Here is a 17537-nt window from a genome sequence, read left to right as displayed (position 1 = left end):
CGGCACCGCCGGTAGTGATGGCGGCTCTGCGCAGGTGCAGTGTGGAGGCGCCGTGCAGGAGGGGCGGGCAGCACCGGGAGAGAGGATCTGAGAATGCGCAGAGCTGGAGCCACGCGGTGCGGGCGGGGCTGGCGGCGGCGGCGCCTGGGGCTGCCCGCGCTGGCGGGAATAGCGGCTGTGCGCATGGGAAGCGCGCTGTACGGAATGGCGGCAATGGCAGCGCCGCGTGCGCACTGCGGCGGTGCCGTACAGCATGGCTGCCGTGGCTGCGCATGCTCAGTGGTGTGAGCCTAAAAATAATAATAAAACTGCGAACTGAAAAGGACTCAAAGTCCTCGGTTTTAAGGAATAAAGTGACGTTTTAAACACATAATAGATGGTTTGAGGACTCTTTTCCACATGGTGAATATGTGTTGCGGGAGATCGGGGAGGCCGCGCCCACAGCCCGGGTTGCTGTGAGGATCCCGAGTTTCCCCAGGCCCAGATCGCACCCCGGGGTCCCCCAAGCCGCCCAGCAGGACCCAAGAATGTGCGGAACCCCTCGTGAGGCCGCGGCTCTCCGGGGGACTCTTGGCTGGGCTGTACGACAGCCGTGAGCGGTGCTGCTGACAGACAGCTGGATCAGCCAATGACAGACGAGGAACGGGGAGGCCGCGGCTCGCTGGTCCAATGAGCGGCCGAGGGGGCGGGGCCACACCCGGAAGCGGCGAGCGGCGCGGAGGCCGCACCGGCGGCACCGGGGACCGGGAGAATCCGCAGCGATGTCGGAACGGAAAGTGTTGAACGTCAGTTGGGGGGAAATCCTCGCCAAAGAGGGGCCGGGGGAACGTCTGGAATAGGGCTGGGCCACGGGAGGGTTCCCCGGGGGCGCTGGGGGGTCCCGGTTGGTGCGGGAGTCGCTCAGAACCGCGGGATCGCTGAGGCTGGAACAGACTCGAGGTCACCCCGGGCTGTGCCCGGTGCCCGCCTTGTCCCCAGCCCTGAGCACCGAGTGCCACGTCCGGGCCTGCCTTGGACGCCTCCAGGATGGAGACCCCAAACCTCCCTGGGCAGCTCATGCAGTGTTTAACAACCCTTTCCATTAAGGACTTTTCCAAAATCCAATTTCAACCTCCCTGAGGCCGTTTGCTCTCATCCTGCCCTGTTCCCTGGCAGCAGGGACCCCCACCTGGCTGCCCCTTCCTGAGCTGTGGGGAGTGAGAAATTCTCAGTGGTCCAGCATTCCCAAATCCACTTTCTCTCCATAAAATATTCCTGGCATTCCCACATTTTCTCTCTCCATAAAATATTCCTGGCATTCCCAAATCCGCTCTCTCTCCATAGAAATATTCCTGGCATTCCCAGATTCTCTCTCTCCATAAAAAATATTCCTGGCATTCCCAGATTCTCTCTCTCTCCATAGAAATATTACCCCCCGGACTTTGATCCGGCCAAGATCCCGAAACTCAAGCTCCCAAAGGACCGGCAGTACGTGGTGAGGCTCATGGCCCCCTTCAACATGAGGTGAGAGCGGCTCTGGAACCACAGGATCACTAAAGGGATAGTGGGATCACTCATGGAACCACAGAGTCACTCATGGGGTAATGGGATCACTCATGGAGCAGTGGGATCACTCATGGGATAGTGGGATCACTCATGGGGCAATGGGATCACTCATGGAGCAATGGGATCACTCATGGGATAGTGGGATCACTCATGGGATAGTGGGATCACTCATGGGGCAATGGGATCACTCATGGGACAGTGGGATCACTCATGGAGCAATGGGATCACTCATGGGGCAATGGGATCACTCATGGAACAATGGGATCACTCAAGGGATAATGGAATCACTCAAGAGATAATGGGATCACTCATAGAGCAATGGGATCACTCATGGGATAGTGGGATCACTCATGGGACAGTGGGATCACTCATGGAACAATGGGATCACTCATGGAACAATGGGATCACTCATGGGGCAATGGGATCACTCAAGGGATAATGGGATCACTCATGGAGCAATGGGATCCCTCTGGGGCAATGGGATCACTCATGGAGCAATGGGATCACTCAAGGAACAATGGGATCACTCAAGGGATAATGGGATCACTCATGGAACAATGGGATCACTCAAGGAACAATGGGATCACTCATGGAGCAATGGGATCACTCATGGGGCAATGGGATCACTCATGGAACAATGGGATCACTCATGGAGCAATGGGATCACTCATGGAATCATGGGATCACTCATGGAACAATGGGATCACTCATGGAGCAATGGGATCACTCATGGAGCAATGGGATCACTCAAGGGATAATGGGATCACTCATGGAACAATGGGATCACTCATGGAGCAATGGAATCACTCATGGGGCAATGGGATCACTCATGGAGCAATGGGATCACTCATGGGATAATGGGATCACTCATGGGATAATGGGATCACTCATGGAGCAATGGGATCACTCATGGGATAATGGGATCACTCATGGAGCAATGGGATCACTCATGGAGCAATGGGATCACTCATGGGATAATGGGATCACTCATGGGATAATGGGATCCCTCATGGAACCCCAGGATCCCTGACAGGATGATGGGATCACTGCTGTCCCTCTCTGGGGACAGTGGGAGGTGTCCCTGCCATGGCAGGGGTGGCACTGGACAGGATTTAAGGTCCAACCCAACCCAACCCAACCCAATCCACAACTCCCCAATTTCCGGGCTCAGTCCCCCCTAAACTTCCAACCATCCTGCCCCAATCAACCAGCTGGGCTGTTCCTGCCGTTCCCTCCCTGCTTTTTTGGGATACCCTGGCCATCTCCCCTCCCGTTTCCCAGGTGCAAGACGTGTGGGGAGTACATCTACAAGGGCAAGAAGTTCAATGCGCGCAAGGAGACGGTGCAGAACGAGTCCTACCTGGGGCTGCCCATCTTCCGCTTCTACATCAAGTGCACGCGCTGCCTGGCCGAGATCACCTTCAAGGTCAGCCTGGCCACTCTGGGGGCACTCAGGGTGGGTGGGATGAACTGAGAGGTTTTTGTAGGCAGGTTTTGGAAGTTTGGAGTTTGTTGTTTAGGGCGTGGGATGTCAGTCCTAGCTCAGAGAGTGTGAAGTTTTAAGTTTTAATTGAGAGGGGTAAGAGCTAAGAGAAAGAATTTAGAGAGTTGAGAGAAGGAATAAAGAGTTAAGAGTTTAAGAGAGCGAGTTTTTTGGTTTTTGTGTTGAATATTTTAATTTTTACTAGTTAGTTTAATATGAGATACAAATTTTTTAACATTTGCGTGGAACTTATAGATCAGCCCTTCAGTTTTGTTCATGGAATCAGGGAATGTGCAGGATTCTCTCCTGGCTGGGGCAGGATTCTCTCCTGGCTGGGGCAGAATTCCCCCCTGGCTGGGGCAGGATTCCCTCCTGGCTGGGGCAGGATTCTCTCCTGGCTGGGGCAGGATTCCCTCCTGGCTGGGGCAGGATTCTCTCCTGGCTGGGGCAGGATTCCCCCCTGACTGGGGCAGGATTCTCACCTGGCTGGGACAGGATTCTCACCTGGCTGGGACAGGATTCCCTCCAGGCTGGGGCAGGATTCACCCCTGTTTGGGACAGGATTCCAGGCTGGGACAAGATTCCCCCCAAGCTGGGGCAGGACTCTCACCCCCCATGGTTTCCCTGCTGTTCCCCCTCAGACAGACCCTGAGAACACAGATTACACCATGGAACACGGAGCCACCAGGAACTTCCAGGCAGAGAAGCTCCTGGAGGAGGAGGAGAAGAGGATGCAGAAGGAGAGGGAAGAGGAAGAGCTCAACAACCCCATGAAGGTACCAGGAGTGCAGGAAAACCTCTCCCACTCTGCCTGACTCTCCCCAGCCACAGCAGTGACCTCCTGACCATTCAGACTTTCCTGTCCTACCCAAAAATGAGGATTGGGAGGATCCTCTCGTGCTTCATCCAGCGTGGGGAGGTGCTGGGGGCTCCTGCCAGGCTCTGCTGCCTCAAACATCCCAACTGATCCCACACAGGTCCTGGAGAACCGAACCAAGGACTCCAAGCTGGAGATGGAGGTCCTGGAGAACCTGCAGGAGCTGAAGGAGCTCAACCAGCGCCAGGCCAACGTGGATTTCGAGGCCATGCTGAAGCAGTACAAGGAGCTGGAGGAGGAGCAGAGGCGCAAGGAGCAGGAGGAGGACGAACAGGAGATGAAGTGAGGGGGCTGGAAGTGCTGGGAGGGGGCTGGAAGGGCTGGGAGGGGGCTGGAAGTGCTGGGAGAGGGCTGGAAGTGCTGGGAGGGGGCTGGAAGGGCTGGGAGGGGGCTGGAAATGTTAGGAGGGGGCTGGAAATGTTGGGAGGGGGCTGGAAGTGCTGGGAGGGGGCTGGAAGGGCTGGGAGGGAGCTGGAAATGCTGGGAGAGGGCTGGAAGTGCTGGGAGGGGGCTGGAAGTGCTGGGAGAGGGCTGGAAGTGCTGGGAGGGGGCTGGAAGTGCTGGGAGGGGGCTGGAAGGGCTGGGAGAGGGCTGGAAGTGCTGGGAGAGGGCTGGAAGTGCTGGGAGAGGGCTGGAAGTGCTGGGAGGGGGCTGGAAGTGCTGGGAGGGGGGCTGGAAGTGCTGGGAGGGAGCTGGAAATGCTGGGAGGGGGCTGGACGGGGTGGGAGGGGGCTGGAAGTGCTGGGAGGGGGCTGGAAGTGCTGGGAGGGGGCTGGAAGTGCTGGGAGGGGGCTGGAAGTGCTGGGAGGGCGCTGGAAGTGCTGGGAGGGCGCTGGAAGTGCTGGGAGGGCGCTGGAAGGGCTGGGAGGGGGCTGGAAGTGCTGGGAGGGGGCTGCAAGTGCTGGGAGGGGGCTGCAAGTGCTGGGAGGGGGATGAGCCAGCCTGGGGTGCCAGGATTTGGGGAGGTGGGAGGAGATCCCCCAGTCTGTCATGGCAGAGTGCTCAGGGAGAAGGAGTGGAGGGTTTTTCCAAGCCAGCCAGGCTGGGATTCTGTGGGATCTGGGCTGTTGGAGGGTTCAGTCCCTGGGAAATGCCCTCACAGGGACCCAGGTGCTGCTCTGGGGTGAAGCTCCAGATCCCAGTGCTCTCACCCCTCAGGCTGAAGTGATCCCATAAAACCCTCTGGGAAGGGGATCCCGAGGCTCTGCAGCTCCCCTGGAGCCAGCAGGGCCTGGCTTGGGATGGATCCAGCCCCAGCCCTCCCCTGTCCCAGCAGGGCCATGCTGGAGCAGGCCCAGAACCGGCGGCTCCTGGAGGATTCCGACTCCGACGAGGAACCGACAAAAATCCGCCCCAACCCCACGGCCCTGACAAAACCCACAGACATCCTGCAGGAGGTGAGGCAGCCCCAGCCCAGCTCCCAGAGCTGTGTGTGCCCATTGTGTCCCTGTGTGAGTGACACCAGCCCCTGTCACGCCTGAGCAGCTCCCAAAGGCCGCGTCCCTGCACGTCCCCACTCGGGGATTTCGGTGACAAAGCAGGGATGGAGCTGCCCCATCCTCCCCTCCTGGGCAAGAACGAGCTCTGTGGGCCCTGCTGCTGCTGCTTCAGGCAGGGTTGCAGCACTCTGGGCTCTCCCTGGGCTGGGCTTTGGGTTCAGGCACAACAAAAGAGCTCCCAGAGCCCGGCCTGGAGGGAGGGATTATCCCAACAAACAGCCCTGGCCTGGAGGGAGGGATTATCCCAACAAACAGCCCTGCCCTCTCCTGATGTCAGTCCCTGCCCCAGGGCCCTGTGTCTGCTGGGCTGGATCAAAGCTGCCTGCCCAGAGTGGGGCTGGGGTTAATCCCAGCCTTGTTCCCTGGCCCGGCACTAATCCCTGTGCCCAGGGCTCTGAGATTCACTGGTTCTGTGGCTGGACCACCTGCAGGCACCCAGGGCTGCTCAGTGGCCTTGAAAGGAGCTGATAAAACAGAGAGAATGACTTTTCCCCAGGCAGGGAGGGGATAGGACACGGGAGCTGGAGCTGAGGCAGGGAGGGTTGGGCTGGGCTGGGCTGGGTTGGGTTGGGCTGGGCTGGGTTGGGTTGGGTTGGGATGGGCTGGGTTGGGTTGGGCTGGGTTGGGCTGGGCTGGGTTGGGCTAGGTTGGGCTGGGTTGGGTTGGGCTGGGCTGGGCTGGGCTGGGTTGGGTTGGGTTGGGTTGGGTTGGGCTGGGCTGGGTTGGGCTGGGCTGGGTTGGGTTGGGTTGGGTTGGGTTGGGTTGGGCTGGGTTGGGTTGGGTTGGGTTGGGCTGGGCTGGGTTGGGCTGGGCTGGGTTGGGTTGGGTTGGGTTGGGTTGGGCTGGGCTGGGTTGGGCTGGGCTGGGCTGGGTTGGGCTGGGCTGGGTTGGGTTGGGTTGGGTTGGGTTGGGTTGGGCTGGGTTGGGTTGGGCTGGGTTGGGTTGGGCTGGGCTGGGTTGGGTTGGGCTGGGTTGGGTTGGGCTGGGCTGGGTTGGGCTGGGTTGGGTTGGGTTGGGTTGGGTTGGGTTGGGCTGGGCTGGGCTGGGTTGGGCTGGGCTGGGTTGGGTTGGGTTGGGTTGGGTTGGGTTGGGTTGGGTTGGGTTGGGTTGGGCTGGGCTGGGCTGGGCTGAGTTGGGTTGGGCTGAGTTCGGTTGGGTTGGATGTTAAGGGAACCCTGGGACAGGATGCCCAGGGAAGTGTGGCTGGAAGTGTCCAAGGCCAGGCTGGACAGGGTTTGGAGCATCCCAGGACAGTGGAAGGTGGGGCTGGATGGGCTTTAAGGTCCTTCCAAGCCAAACCATCCTGGCATTCCTTCCTGTGCCTCCTCAGCATCCCAGGGAGGGTGGGTTTGGCTCTGTGGCAGTGGGCTGTGCATCCCCAGGGGCAGCTTTGCACCTCCACACCCCTGTTTGTCCCTGCAGGGGCACAACTCCCCCTCAGCCCCTCTCCTCATGTCCCTGCTGCTCCTGTCCCCATCCCCCCATGTGTCCCCTCCCATCTGGAGCCCCCTGACCCCAGCTGTGCCCCACAGGAGCCCCAGCCCCAGAGCAAGAGGCCGAGGACGGAGAGCTGGGAGCGCAGCGTGGGCAAGCTCAGCACCAGGGCCCAGCTGGCCGGGCTGGTGGCCCCCAGGAAGCAGAAAGCAGATCCTGCCCTGGAGAACGGCAGGGAGAGCCAAGGCAGCACAGCCAGCACTGGTACCTGCCCCAGGCTGGGTTCTGGGGGGCTCTGACAGCCCCAGAGGGGTTTGGTTCTGTGTCTGACAGCCCCACAGGGGTTTGGCTCCGTGCTCAGAGCTGCCCTGGGCTCCTTGGTGGGGTGGGGTGGGTGGGAACAGGGGCTGTCCCCATTTCCAGGAGCTCCCTGCTGAAGGGGAGGCTCCTCCTGGCTCTGGGCTCAGAGCCACGGCCTTGGGGACAGATTGGCAGGGCCAGGAGCTTCAAAACAGCCCTGGGAACGTCACAACAGGGATGGGGGTGGAACTGCAGGGAGTTGCTTTGGTTTGGGGCCAGGTGATAAATCCTGACCGACTGCTGGAGCTGGGAAGCTTTGAGGAGCACAAAACGACCCCAGCAAGCCAGGGAAGCCATGATTTGGGGAAAGAGATGGGGATTGGTTTGTTCTGGCCTGGTTTAGTGAGTCCCCCTGCCCTCGGGGGCTCCCTGGGAAGGGACAGCTCTTGCAGGTGTCCCCTTTTCCCTGTGCCTCCCCAGCACCTGCTCCTGGCTGCTGTCCCAAGGACTGGGCTGGTGGGAGCCCAGGGCTGGCTCCTCTCTCCCTTCCCGGGGTCTGGAATCTCCCAGCTGTGAGCAGCCAGCCAGGGATTTGCTGGGATGTGCCCTGGGGAGGCTGGGCCTGACCAGATCCTCTCTCTCTCTCTCTCTCTCCTCTTCCAGGCTCCCTTCCAGCACCAGCAGCACCAGCAGCAGCAGCCACGTCCTCACTGGGTTTGTTGGGAGCCTACTCAGACAGCGAGGACAGCACCAGTGACTGAGGGACAGGGACAGGGCAGGGACAGGGACAGGGACAGGGCAGGGACAGGGACAGGACAGGGACAGGGACAGGGCAGGGACAGGGACAGGGACAGGGACAAGGACAGGGACAGGGATAGGGACAGGGCAGGGACAGGGACAGGGACAGGGAACAGGGACAGGGACAGGACAAGGACAGGGACAGGGATGGGACAGGGACAGGGACAGGGACAGGGACAGGGACAGGGACAGGGACAGGGCAGGGACAGGGACAGGGACAGGGAACAGGGACAGGGACAAGGACAGGGATGGGGCTGTCCCTGCTCCCTGCTGCTCCTGGAGCCCCACACGGAGCTGGAAGCACAACCAGAGCCCCACGGGATCCAGGCCACTGCTGATCCCACGTCCTGACCTGCAGGAGCAGCACAGGGAAGGTCCCAGCACAGGGAAGGTCCCAGCACAGGGAAGGTCCCAGCACAGGGAAGGTCCCAGCACAAGGAAGGTCCCAGCACAAGGAAGGAGTTCTCCCTGCAGCCCCAGCACAGGGAAGGAGCTCTCCCTGCAGCCCCAGCACAGGGAAGGTGTTCTCCCTGCCCCAGGAGTCCTGGAGAAGCCCCAGCAGTGTCCGTGTGTCCCAGCCCTGCTCCCAGGCTGTGTTGGGAAGTGCCAGGGCTGGACAGGACTCTGCTGTGTCCGTTCTGGGGGTGTCACTGCCCTCACCCCACCCCAGTATTCACACCCAGGTTGGGTTTGGGGTGCCCTGAGGGACCCTGGACCCTTCCCATGGGGGTGCTCAGCCCCCCCTCCTTCCCTTCACCCCCAGCTGTTGCTGTGCCAGGGTGTCTCAGACCCCCCTTTGCACAGACCTGGGGGCCCCTCCAGCCCCTCCCTGCGGGGACAGGGCTGTCCTGCCACCCCCACCCCCCCAGATGTCCCCAGGAGCTCGGGGACAATCCCCTCCCCACCATTCCCAGCCTGCTGGGCTCCAGCAGCCACAAGTCTGGAATAAATTGGATCTGGCAGAGCCGGTTGGTTCATCTTGTTCCAGTGAGTGATTTGTGTGTGGGCACTGTCAGGTCCTGCCCCAGGGACCCCCACCCCGATGGCAGAGACCCCAAGAGGGGCTGTGCTCACCCACAGCCACCTCCTCACATGGCACCCATGGCTAATTGCTGAGTTAATTAAGAGGGGTGGTGGGAGGGGGGCTCTGGGACAGAGCTGGCCAGAAGGGCAGCACCCCATCCCAATTAACATTCTGTGCACATGCCTTAATTAGCCTCTTCAAATATTAATGCCGGGCTCACCCCGGGGCTGGGGAGGGGGACATGAGGGGGGGTCTCTGGCCGTGTCCCCCCAGATGTCACCACCAGGTGGGAGCCCGGGCAGGGACCTTTGTTCTGGGCACAGACAATGCCACGAGGGGGCTCAGGGCAGGGCTGGGGGGCTCCCAACCCCCTGCCCCCAATGTCTGAGGCTCTCTGAGCCCCCCCAAACCCCGAACCAGAGGGGGAGCAGAGCCCCCCGTGCCCCCCGGGGGTGAGTGACAGAGCAGGGGGGCTCCTTGTCCCCCCCAAACCCCGCAGCCCCCAGGGACAGCCCCGAGCTGCCCGTGCTAGGGGCTCCATCTGGGGGTCCCGGTGCCCCCCCTTGTCCCGCTGTGTGACGGGAGGGGCCGTTCCGGTTCCACCGAGGGGTCCCGGTGTCCCCCCCTTGTCCCGCTGTGTGACGGGAGGGGTCACCCCGGTTCCGCCGAGGGGTCCCGGTGCCCCCCGCCATCGGGGTCCCGCCGTGTCGCTGTCGCTGTCGCTGCCGGTGTCCCCTCGGTGGTCTCGCCCCCCCCGTGCCGGTGCCCCCGGCGAGGCGGGCTCGGGGGGGGGGGGGATCGGGGGCTCCGGTCCGCGCCACGCGCGGCGGCGGCGACACAAAGCGGCTCCGGCGGCGGCGGCGGCGGCAGGGGGGGGGGTCCCGGCGGGTCCCGGAGCCGCTCGGTCCCGGTGCCGCTCCCGGTGCCGCTCCCCGCCATGGCCAAGTGGCTCCGGGAGTACCTGGGCCGGGGGGCCCGGCGCTCCCCCCCGCGCCCCCCCCAGCCCGATTACAGCGGCCCCGGCAGCCCCGGGGGCCCTCCCGGTGCCGCCCCCGCCGCTCTCCGGTGCCCCGGAGCGTCCCCGCGCCGCCGCCTGGTGCGGGTGGGGGGCGCGGGGCCGGGGGGCGGCCACCGCCGCCTGCAGCAGGTACGGCCGGGGGGCACCGGGAGGGCACCGGGAGGGCACCGGGGGGGGACTGAGGGCACCGGGGGGGTACCGGGGACACCGGGGGGGTACCGGGGACACCGGGAAGGAGCCGCAGCCCAGCGCCAGGAGCGGGGAGGGCGGCGGAGGGAGCGGGAGGTGCAGCGGGGCAGCGGGCGGGGGGCTGGGGCAGGGGGGCACCGGGAGCACCGGGAGGAGCACCGGGGGCACCGGGAGGACGGGGGGGGTCGGGGAGCGGCGGGGACAGCGGGGGAGCGGAGAACGGGGGGGTCTGGGGACAGGAGGGGATGGGGGGAGATGGGGAACGGGGGTGGGGACCGGGAATAAAGAGCGGGAGAGCGGGGACGGGGAACCGGGAGAGCCGAGGGGTCGGGGGGGCACTGGGGCACCCGGGGAGGGTCTGGGGTCACCGGGAGAGGGAACTGGGGGCGCTGGGACCGGCGCAGGCACTGGGAGAGGGGGAAGGGGAGCGGGGTTGGGGGACAAAGGGACCGGGTGGGCGGGAGGGGGGACGGGGCTGGGGACACCCGAATCGGGGCTGTGGGAGCCAGAAGGGTCCCGTGAGGGCACCCAGGGACCGGGGGGGGTGCAGAGGGGGCAGGGGGGGTCCCGTCCCACCCCGATTCCCCCCAGCAGGGCCCGGGTGAGAGCGAGTACTCGGAGCCCTTCGAGGGGGAGCAGGAGCCGGCGCCCGAGGGCGGCTGCGACGAGGAGGCCACAGGTGGGTGACACCCCCAGAGGTGTGTGACACCTTTCAGAGGTGTGTGACACATTTCACAAGTGGGTGACACCCCCCAGAGCTGGGTGACACCCTTCAGAGGTGTATGACACCCTTCACAGGTGGGTGACACCCCCCAGAGGTGGGTGACACCTTTCAGAGGTGGGTGACACCTTTCAGAGGTGGGTGACACACCCCCACAGGTGGGTGACACATTTCACTGGTGTGTGACACCCTTCAGAGGTGTGTGACACCCTTCACAGGTGGGTGACACCCCCCAGAGGTGGGTGACACCCTTCAGAGGTGGGTGACACCCCCCAGAGGTGGGTGACACCTTTCACAGGTGTGTGACACATTTCACAAGTGGGTGACACCCTTCAGAGGTGGGTGACACCCTTCCCAGGTGGGTGACACCCCGCAGAGGTGTGTGACACCCTTCGGATGTGGGTGACATCCTTCACAGGTTTGTGACACATTTCACAAGTGGGTGACACCCTTCAGAGGTGTGTGACACCCTTTACAGGTGGGTGACACCTTTCAGAGGTGGGTGACACCTTTCACAGGTGTGTGACACCCTTCACAGGTGGGTGACACCTTTCAGAGGTGGGTGACACCCTTCAGAGGTGGGTGACACCCTTCGGATGTGGGTGACACCCTTCACAGGTGTGTGACACCTTTCAGAGGTGGGTGACACCTTTCAGAGGTGTGTGACACATTTCACAAGTGGGTGACACCTCCCAGAGGTGGGTGACACCTTTCAGAGGTGTGTGACACCCGCCAGAGGTGGGTGACACATTTCACAGGTGGGTGACACCTCCCAGAGGTGTGTGACACCCCCCAGGTGTGTGTGACACCCTTCACAGGTGGGTGACACTCCCCGCACCCCTCCGGGGGTCCCGGCCACCTCCCACCGCCCCGTTCTCCCCCCAGGGTGTCCCCGGCAGGGCGAGCCCCGGCGGGTGCGGCCGCGCCGCGGTCCCCAGCTCTACGACACCCCCTCCGAGGAGTGGGACACGGCCGGGGACAGCCCGGGGGGACCCCCGGCCCGCCAGAGCCGCCTGCCCCGCGATGACGAGCGCCCGGCCGATGAGTACGACCAGCCCTGGGAGTGGAAGAAGGATCACATCTCCCGGGCGTTCGCAGGTGACAGCGTCCCCCGGTGCCACCGTGGGTGCCACCCCTGGCTCTCGGCATCCCCCTGTGCCCGTGGGGACCACCCCAGGGACCCCCACCCTGCATCCCGCAGCTCCCGTGGGTGCCACCCCCGGCTCTCGGCATCCCCCTGTCCCCGTGGCTGTCACCCCTGGGACCCCAACACCCCCAGGGCACCATCCCAGGGCCAGCACCGGGACCCAGGGCAGGGCAGAGCCTCCTTCGGGCCGTTCCCTGGTGGGTGACACGCCCTTTGTCCCCGCAGTGCAGTTCGAGAGCCCCGAGCGCTCGCCCAGCCTGTCCCGGCAGCTGCCGCGCTCCCCCCGCGCCCCCAGGCCGGGCTGTCCCCCCAGCCCCCGGCACGTGGACACCTCGCTGCCCCTGGAGAAGCAGGCGTGAGTCTGGGGGCAACCGAGGGCCGAGGAAATCCCCCACGGGCGGGTCCTTGTGGGGTCAGGGTGTCCCATGTGGGGCTGGGCCCTTTGACGTGGGTGGGTCCAGCAGGGGTGGAGAGGGGACAATGCCAGGGGTGAGTCCCGGCAGGGTTGGGTGCCCCATAGGACGTTTGGTTGCCCCATGGTGTGGTTGGTTGCCCCATGGGATATTTTGGGTGCCCCATAGGATGGTTGGGTGCCCCATGGTGTGATTGGGTACCCTATAGGATGTTTGGGTGCCCTATAGGATGGTTGGATGCCCCATGGGATATTTTGGGTGCCCTATAGGATGGTTGGTTGCCCCATGGGATGTTTGGGTTCTCCGTAGGATGGTTGGGTGCTCCATAGGACCTTTGGTTGCCCCATGGGATGTTTGGTTGCCCCGTGGCGTGGTTGGGTGCCCCATAAGATGTTTGGTTGCCCCATAGGACCTTTGGTTGCCCCATGGGATGTTTGGGTACCCCATGGGATATTTTGGTTACCCCATGGAGTGGTTGGGTGCCCCATAGGACCTTTGGTTGCCCTGTGGGATATTTTGGGTGCTCCATGGCATGGTTGGGTGTCCAATAGGATGGTTGGGTGCCCCATGGCGTGGTTGGTTGCCCCATGGCGTGGTTGGTTGCCCCATGGCATGGTTGGTTGCCCCATGGGATATTTTGGTTGCCCCATAGGATGTTTGGGTGCCCCATGGGATATTTTGGTTGCCCCATGGGATATTTTGGTTGCCCCACGGCGTGGTTGGTTGCCCCATGGGATGTTTGGTTGCCCCATGGGATATTTTGGTTGCCCCATGGCATGGTTGGGTGCCCCATGGGATATTTTGGTTGCCCCATTGGATATTTTGGTTACCCCATTGGATATTTTGGTTGCCCCATGGGATATTTTGGTTGCCCCATGAGATATTTTGTTTGCCCCACGGAGTGGTTGCCCCATGACTCTGCTGGCTGCCAAACCCCTGCCTGTCCCCGTGGTGTGGGAGGTGCCCCCTGGCCCAGGAGCTCCCTGTGGGGGGTGGTTGGGTCCCCAGGCCAGCCCAGGGTGCCGAGGGGTGCGGGAGGGTCCCGGTGGCACAGGGGTGGCCGTGTGACCGCGCTGTGCCCAGCTGGTACCACGGCCCCATCGGGCGCGCGGGCGCAGAGACGCTGCTGGCGCTGTGCCGCGAGGGGAGCTTCCTGGTGAGGGACTGCGAGACCAGCCCCGAGGACTACTCGCTGTCCCTGCGGTGAGCACGGGGACAGGGGACACGGGGCAGGGGACAGGGGACATAGGGCATGGGGACACAGGGACATGGGACATGGGACATGGGACATGGGATAGGGGACACCAGACAGGGGACACGGGGACATGGGGCACGGGGACATGGAGACATAGGAATATGGGACATGGGGACACGGGGACATGAGAACATGGGACACGGGACATGGGACACGGAACAGGGGACACGAGAAACAGGACATGGGGACATGGGACATGGGACACGGGACAGGGGACACAGGTCACAGGACACAGGGACACGGGACACAGGACATGGGGACATGGGGACATGGGATAGGGGACACGGGGACATGGGGCACGGGGACACGGGACACAGGTCATAGGACACGGGGACACAGGTCGCAGGACACAGGGACATGGGGATATGGGACACAGGACACAGGGATATGGGGACACGGGGACACGGGGACACGGGCACAGCTCAGCCCTGTCAGGGACCATCGGGCTGGGGGTGTGGGGTTGGGTCTGGTGCTGCCGTGTTTGGTGTCCCAGCACCCGTGGGGATGTGCTGGGATGTCCCCACGGATGGGGACGGGCTGGAGGTGACCCGGGATCAGCCCCTGCCCCTGCTCTGGGTGGCGTCCCCAGCCCTGTCCCCATCCCCATCCTGTGCCCCAATCTCCATCCTAGTCCCCATCCCTGTTCCCATTCCTGTCCCAGGTGTCCCCCAGCCCTGTCCCCATCCCCATCCTGTCCCAGCCTGCGCCCTGCTCCTCATTGCTGTCCTCACCCTCATCCCTGTGCAGATCCCCACCTTATCCCCCACCCCCATCCCCATCCCACTGACCCATCCCACAGACCCCATCCCATAGCCCCAATCCCCCATCCCCATCCCATTGATCCCATCCCATAGCCCCAATCCCACAGACCCCATCCCATAGCCCCAATCCCACAGACCCCATCCCACTGATCCCATCCCACTGATCCCATCCCACAGACCCCATCCCACTGACCCCATCCCATTGATCCCATCCCACAGAGCCCATCCCACTGATCCCATCCCCATCCCATAGCCCCAATCCCACTGACCCCATCCCACTGATCCCATCCCACTGATCCCATCCCATCCCATGGCCCCTATCCCATAGCCCCCCTCTCATAGCCCCAATCTCACTGATCCCATCCCACAGACCCCATCCCACTGATCCCATCCCACAGCCCCCATCCCACTGACCCATCCCACTGACCCCATCCCACAGATCCCATCCCATAGCCTAAATCCCATAGCCCCAATCCCACAGACCCCATCCCACTGATCCCATCCCACAGACCCCAATCCCATAGCCCCCATCCCAATGACCCCAATCCCACAGTCCCCATCCCATAGCCCCAATCCCACAGACCCCATCCCATAGCCCCAATCCCACAGACCCCATCCCACAGACCCCATCCTAATGACCCCATCCCAATGACCCATCCCATAGCCCCAATCCCACAGACCCCATCCCATAGCCCCAATCCCACAGACCCAATCCCACTGACCCCATCCCACTGATCCCATCCCACAGACCCCATCCACAAGCCCCCATCCCACAGACCCCATCCCAATGACCCCAATCCCAAATCCCCCATCCCCAAGCCCCCCTCCCCAAGCCCCTCCCTTGTCTCATCCCCCCGTCCCGCAGGAGCAGCCAGGGTTTCGTGCACGTCAAGCTGACGCGGACCCGGGAGCAGCACTTCACTCTGGGCCGGGCCGGGGCCGCGTTCCCGTCGGTGCCGGCGGCCGTGGGGCACTACACGGCCCGAGCCCTGCCCGTGCGCGGTGCTCGTCACCTGTCCCTGCTGTACCCCGTGTCCGTGCAGCCCCTGTGACACCCCCGCCCCAATAAACAGCCCCGTCCCACCCGGCTCTGCTGCCTCCCAGGGGAGCGGGGACGGGATCCGGGGGGGGTTTGGGGCGGGGATGGGGATGGGGATGGGGGTTTGGGCAGGGGTGGGGACAGAGAGGGAACTGGAATGGGGACAGGGATGGGGACAGGAATGGGGACAGGAATAGGGACAGAAATGGGGAAAGGGAAGAGAGAGGGATGGGGATGGGGATTGGAGTAGGGACTGAAATGGGGACAGGAATAGGGACAGGAATGGGGACAGGAATGGGGACAGGAATAGGGACAGGGATAGGGACAGGGATGGGGACAGGAATGGGGACAGGAATAAGGACAGGAATGGGGACAGGGATGGGGACAGGGAGGAGAGAGGGATGAGGATGGAGATGGGAGTAGGGACTGAAATGGGGACAGGAATAGGGACAGGGATGGGGACAGGAATAGGGACAGGGATGGGGAAAGGGAGGAGAGGGATGGGGATGGGGACAGGAGCAGGGACAGGAATGGGGACAGGAATAGGGACAGGAATGGGGACAGGAATGGGGACAGGAATGGGGACAGGAATGGGAAGAGGAATAGGGACAGGAATGGGGACAGGAATGGGGACAGGAATGGGAAGAGGAATAGGGACAGGAATGGGGACAGGAATGGGAACAGAGAGGGAACTGGAATGGGGACAGGAATGGGGACAGGAATGGGGAAAGGAATAGGGACAGGGATGGGGAAAGGGAGGAGAGAGGAATGGGGATGGGGACGGGAGCAAGGACTGAAATGGGGACGGGAATAAGGACAGGAATAGGGACAGGGATGCGGACAGGGATGGGGACAGGAATGGGTGTCCCTGGTGCGTCCATCTCTGCTGCTCCTGGGGAAGGCAGGACAAGGTGGTGGCGCTGCCACCGCTGTCCCCCGCGGTGTCACCACCCTCCAGGATCCCCAGGATCGGGGGGATCGGGGGGAGATGAGTCCCCCCAGCCATGGGGATGGTGACGGGCTGGTGACACTGCCCCTCGGGGGGGGGGTCCTCTCTTCCCACCCCCCCAGCACAGCCCTCCTGTGCCAGGTGACACCGTGGAAGAGGCCAGGGGACAACAGAGTGGCTTCCCCGGAACGGGGGGGATCCAGGGGGTGCTGTCACCCTCCTGGCACAGTGACACGCAGGAGGGCACAGGGTGGCACGGGCGGGGGGACACAGAGGACACAGAGCCGGGTGGCAGGAAGCCGCCGAACACATTTTGGGGGGGTTTCCTGAGGAAGGCAGAGCCGGGGGAGGTGTGAGACACTCGGGGCACCCTCAGGGCCGGGGGGGCAGGGGAGGGTACAGGTTGTGCTGCGGCTCGGGGGGCGGCGGCTTCTTGGGGTCCCGCGCCGAGCTGGACACCACGTTCAGGTAAATGGCCGTGTCTGGGGAGGGGGAAATGCGGCTTTTGGGGTCACTTCTGCCCGCCGGGACCCGCGGGGGACACGCGGGGACGAGCAGGGGAGGTTTGGGGTCAGGGGGACGTGGGGCGGGTGGGCAGGGGGCGTTTGGGTGTGGGAGAGGGTGAGGGGTGTTTGGGGAAGGTATTTGGGGTCGGGTATTTGGGGACAGGTATTTGGGGAGGGGAACTCGGGGAGGGGATGTTTGGGGACAGGTATTTGGGGTCGGGTATTTGGGGTCGGGTATTTGGGGACGGGTATTTCGGGAAGGTATTTGGGGATGGGAGTTTGGGGATGGGAATTTGGGGTCGGGTATTTGGGGCAGGTATTGGGGAGAGGAACTCGGGGAGGGGATGTTTGGGGACAGGTATTTGGGGATGGGAATTTGGGGACGGGTATTTGAGGACGGGTATTTGGGGATGGGAATTTGGGGACGGATATTTGGGGTCGGGTATTTGGGGGTGGGAATTTGGGGATGGGAATTTGGGGACGGGTATTTGGGGATGGGAATTTGAGGTTGGGTATTTGGGGTCGGGTATTTGGGGACGGGTATTTGGGGTCGGGTATTTGGGGACGGGTATTTGAGGT

At 63.1% G+C, this 17537-nt stretch overlaps 2 protein-coding genes across 3 annotated transcripts; both read left to right on the top strand.

Moving 5' to 3' along the window:
- Positions 1-697: 697 nt before the first annotated feature.
- YJU2 (YJU2 splicing factor homolog) lies at positions 698-7949 on the top strand. 2 transcript variants are annotated; one of them, XM_033081906.1, is made up of 8 exons: positions 698-785; positions 1403-1503; positions 2827-2971; positions 3670-3804; positions 4006-4187; positions 5182-5302; positions 6937-7102; positions 7814-7949. In XM_033081906.1, exons 1-8 carry the CDS (start codon positions 762-764, stop codon positions 7897-7899), a joined length of 960 nt encoding a protein of 319 aa, XP_032937797.1. In that variant the 5' UTR covers positions 698-761; the 3' UTR covers positions 7900-7949. The 2 variants fall into 2 exon arrangements, with proteins under 2 accessions (XP_032937797.1, XP_032937796.1); XM_033081905.1 differs by having other exon boundaries at positions 7802-7949.
- Positions 7950-9847: 1898 nt separating this feature from the next.
- Positions 9848-15548, top strand: SHD (Src homology 2 domain containing transforming protein D). The gene is made up of 6 exons (XM_033081916.2): positions 9848-10107; positions 10762-10846; positions 11774-11986; positions 12261-12390; positions 13532-13651; positions 15330-15548. Exons 1-6 carry the CDS (start codon positions 9898-9900, stop codon positions 15514-15516), a joined length of 945 nt encoding a protein of 314 aa, XP_032937807.1. The 5' UTR covers positions 9848-9897; the 3' UTR covers positions 15517-15548.
- The last annotated feature ends 1989 nt before the right edge of the window (positions 15549-17537 follow it).

The sequence above is a fragment of the Catharus ustulatus genome, chromosome 29 (genome assembly GCF_009819885.2).
Source record: "Catharus ustulatus isolate bCatUst1 chromosome 29, bCatUst1.pri.v2, whole genome shotgun sequence".
Taxonomy (NCBI): domain Eukaryota; kingdom Metazoa; phylum Chordata; class Aves; order Passeriformes; family Turdidae; genus Catharus; species Catharus ustulatus.
The sequence above is the reverse complement of the archived record's forward strand: the minus strand, read 5'-3'. Positions and strand labels throughout refer to the sequence as shown.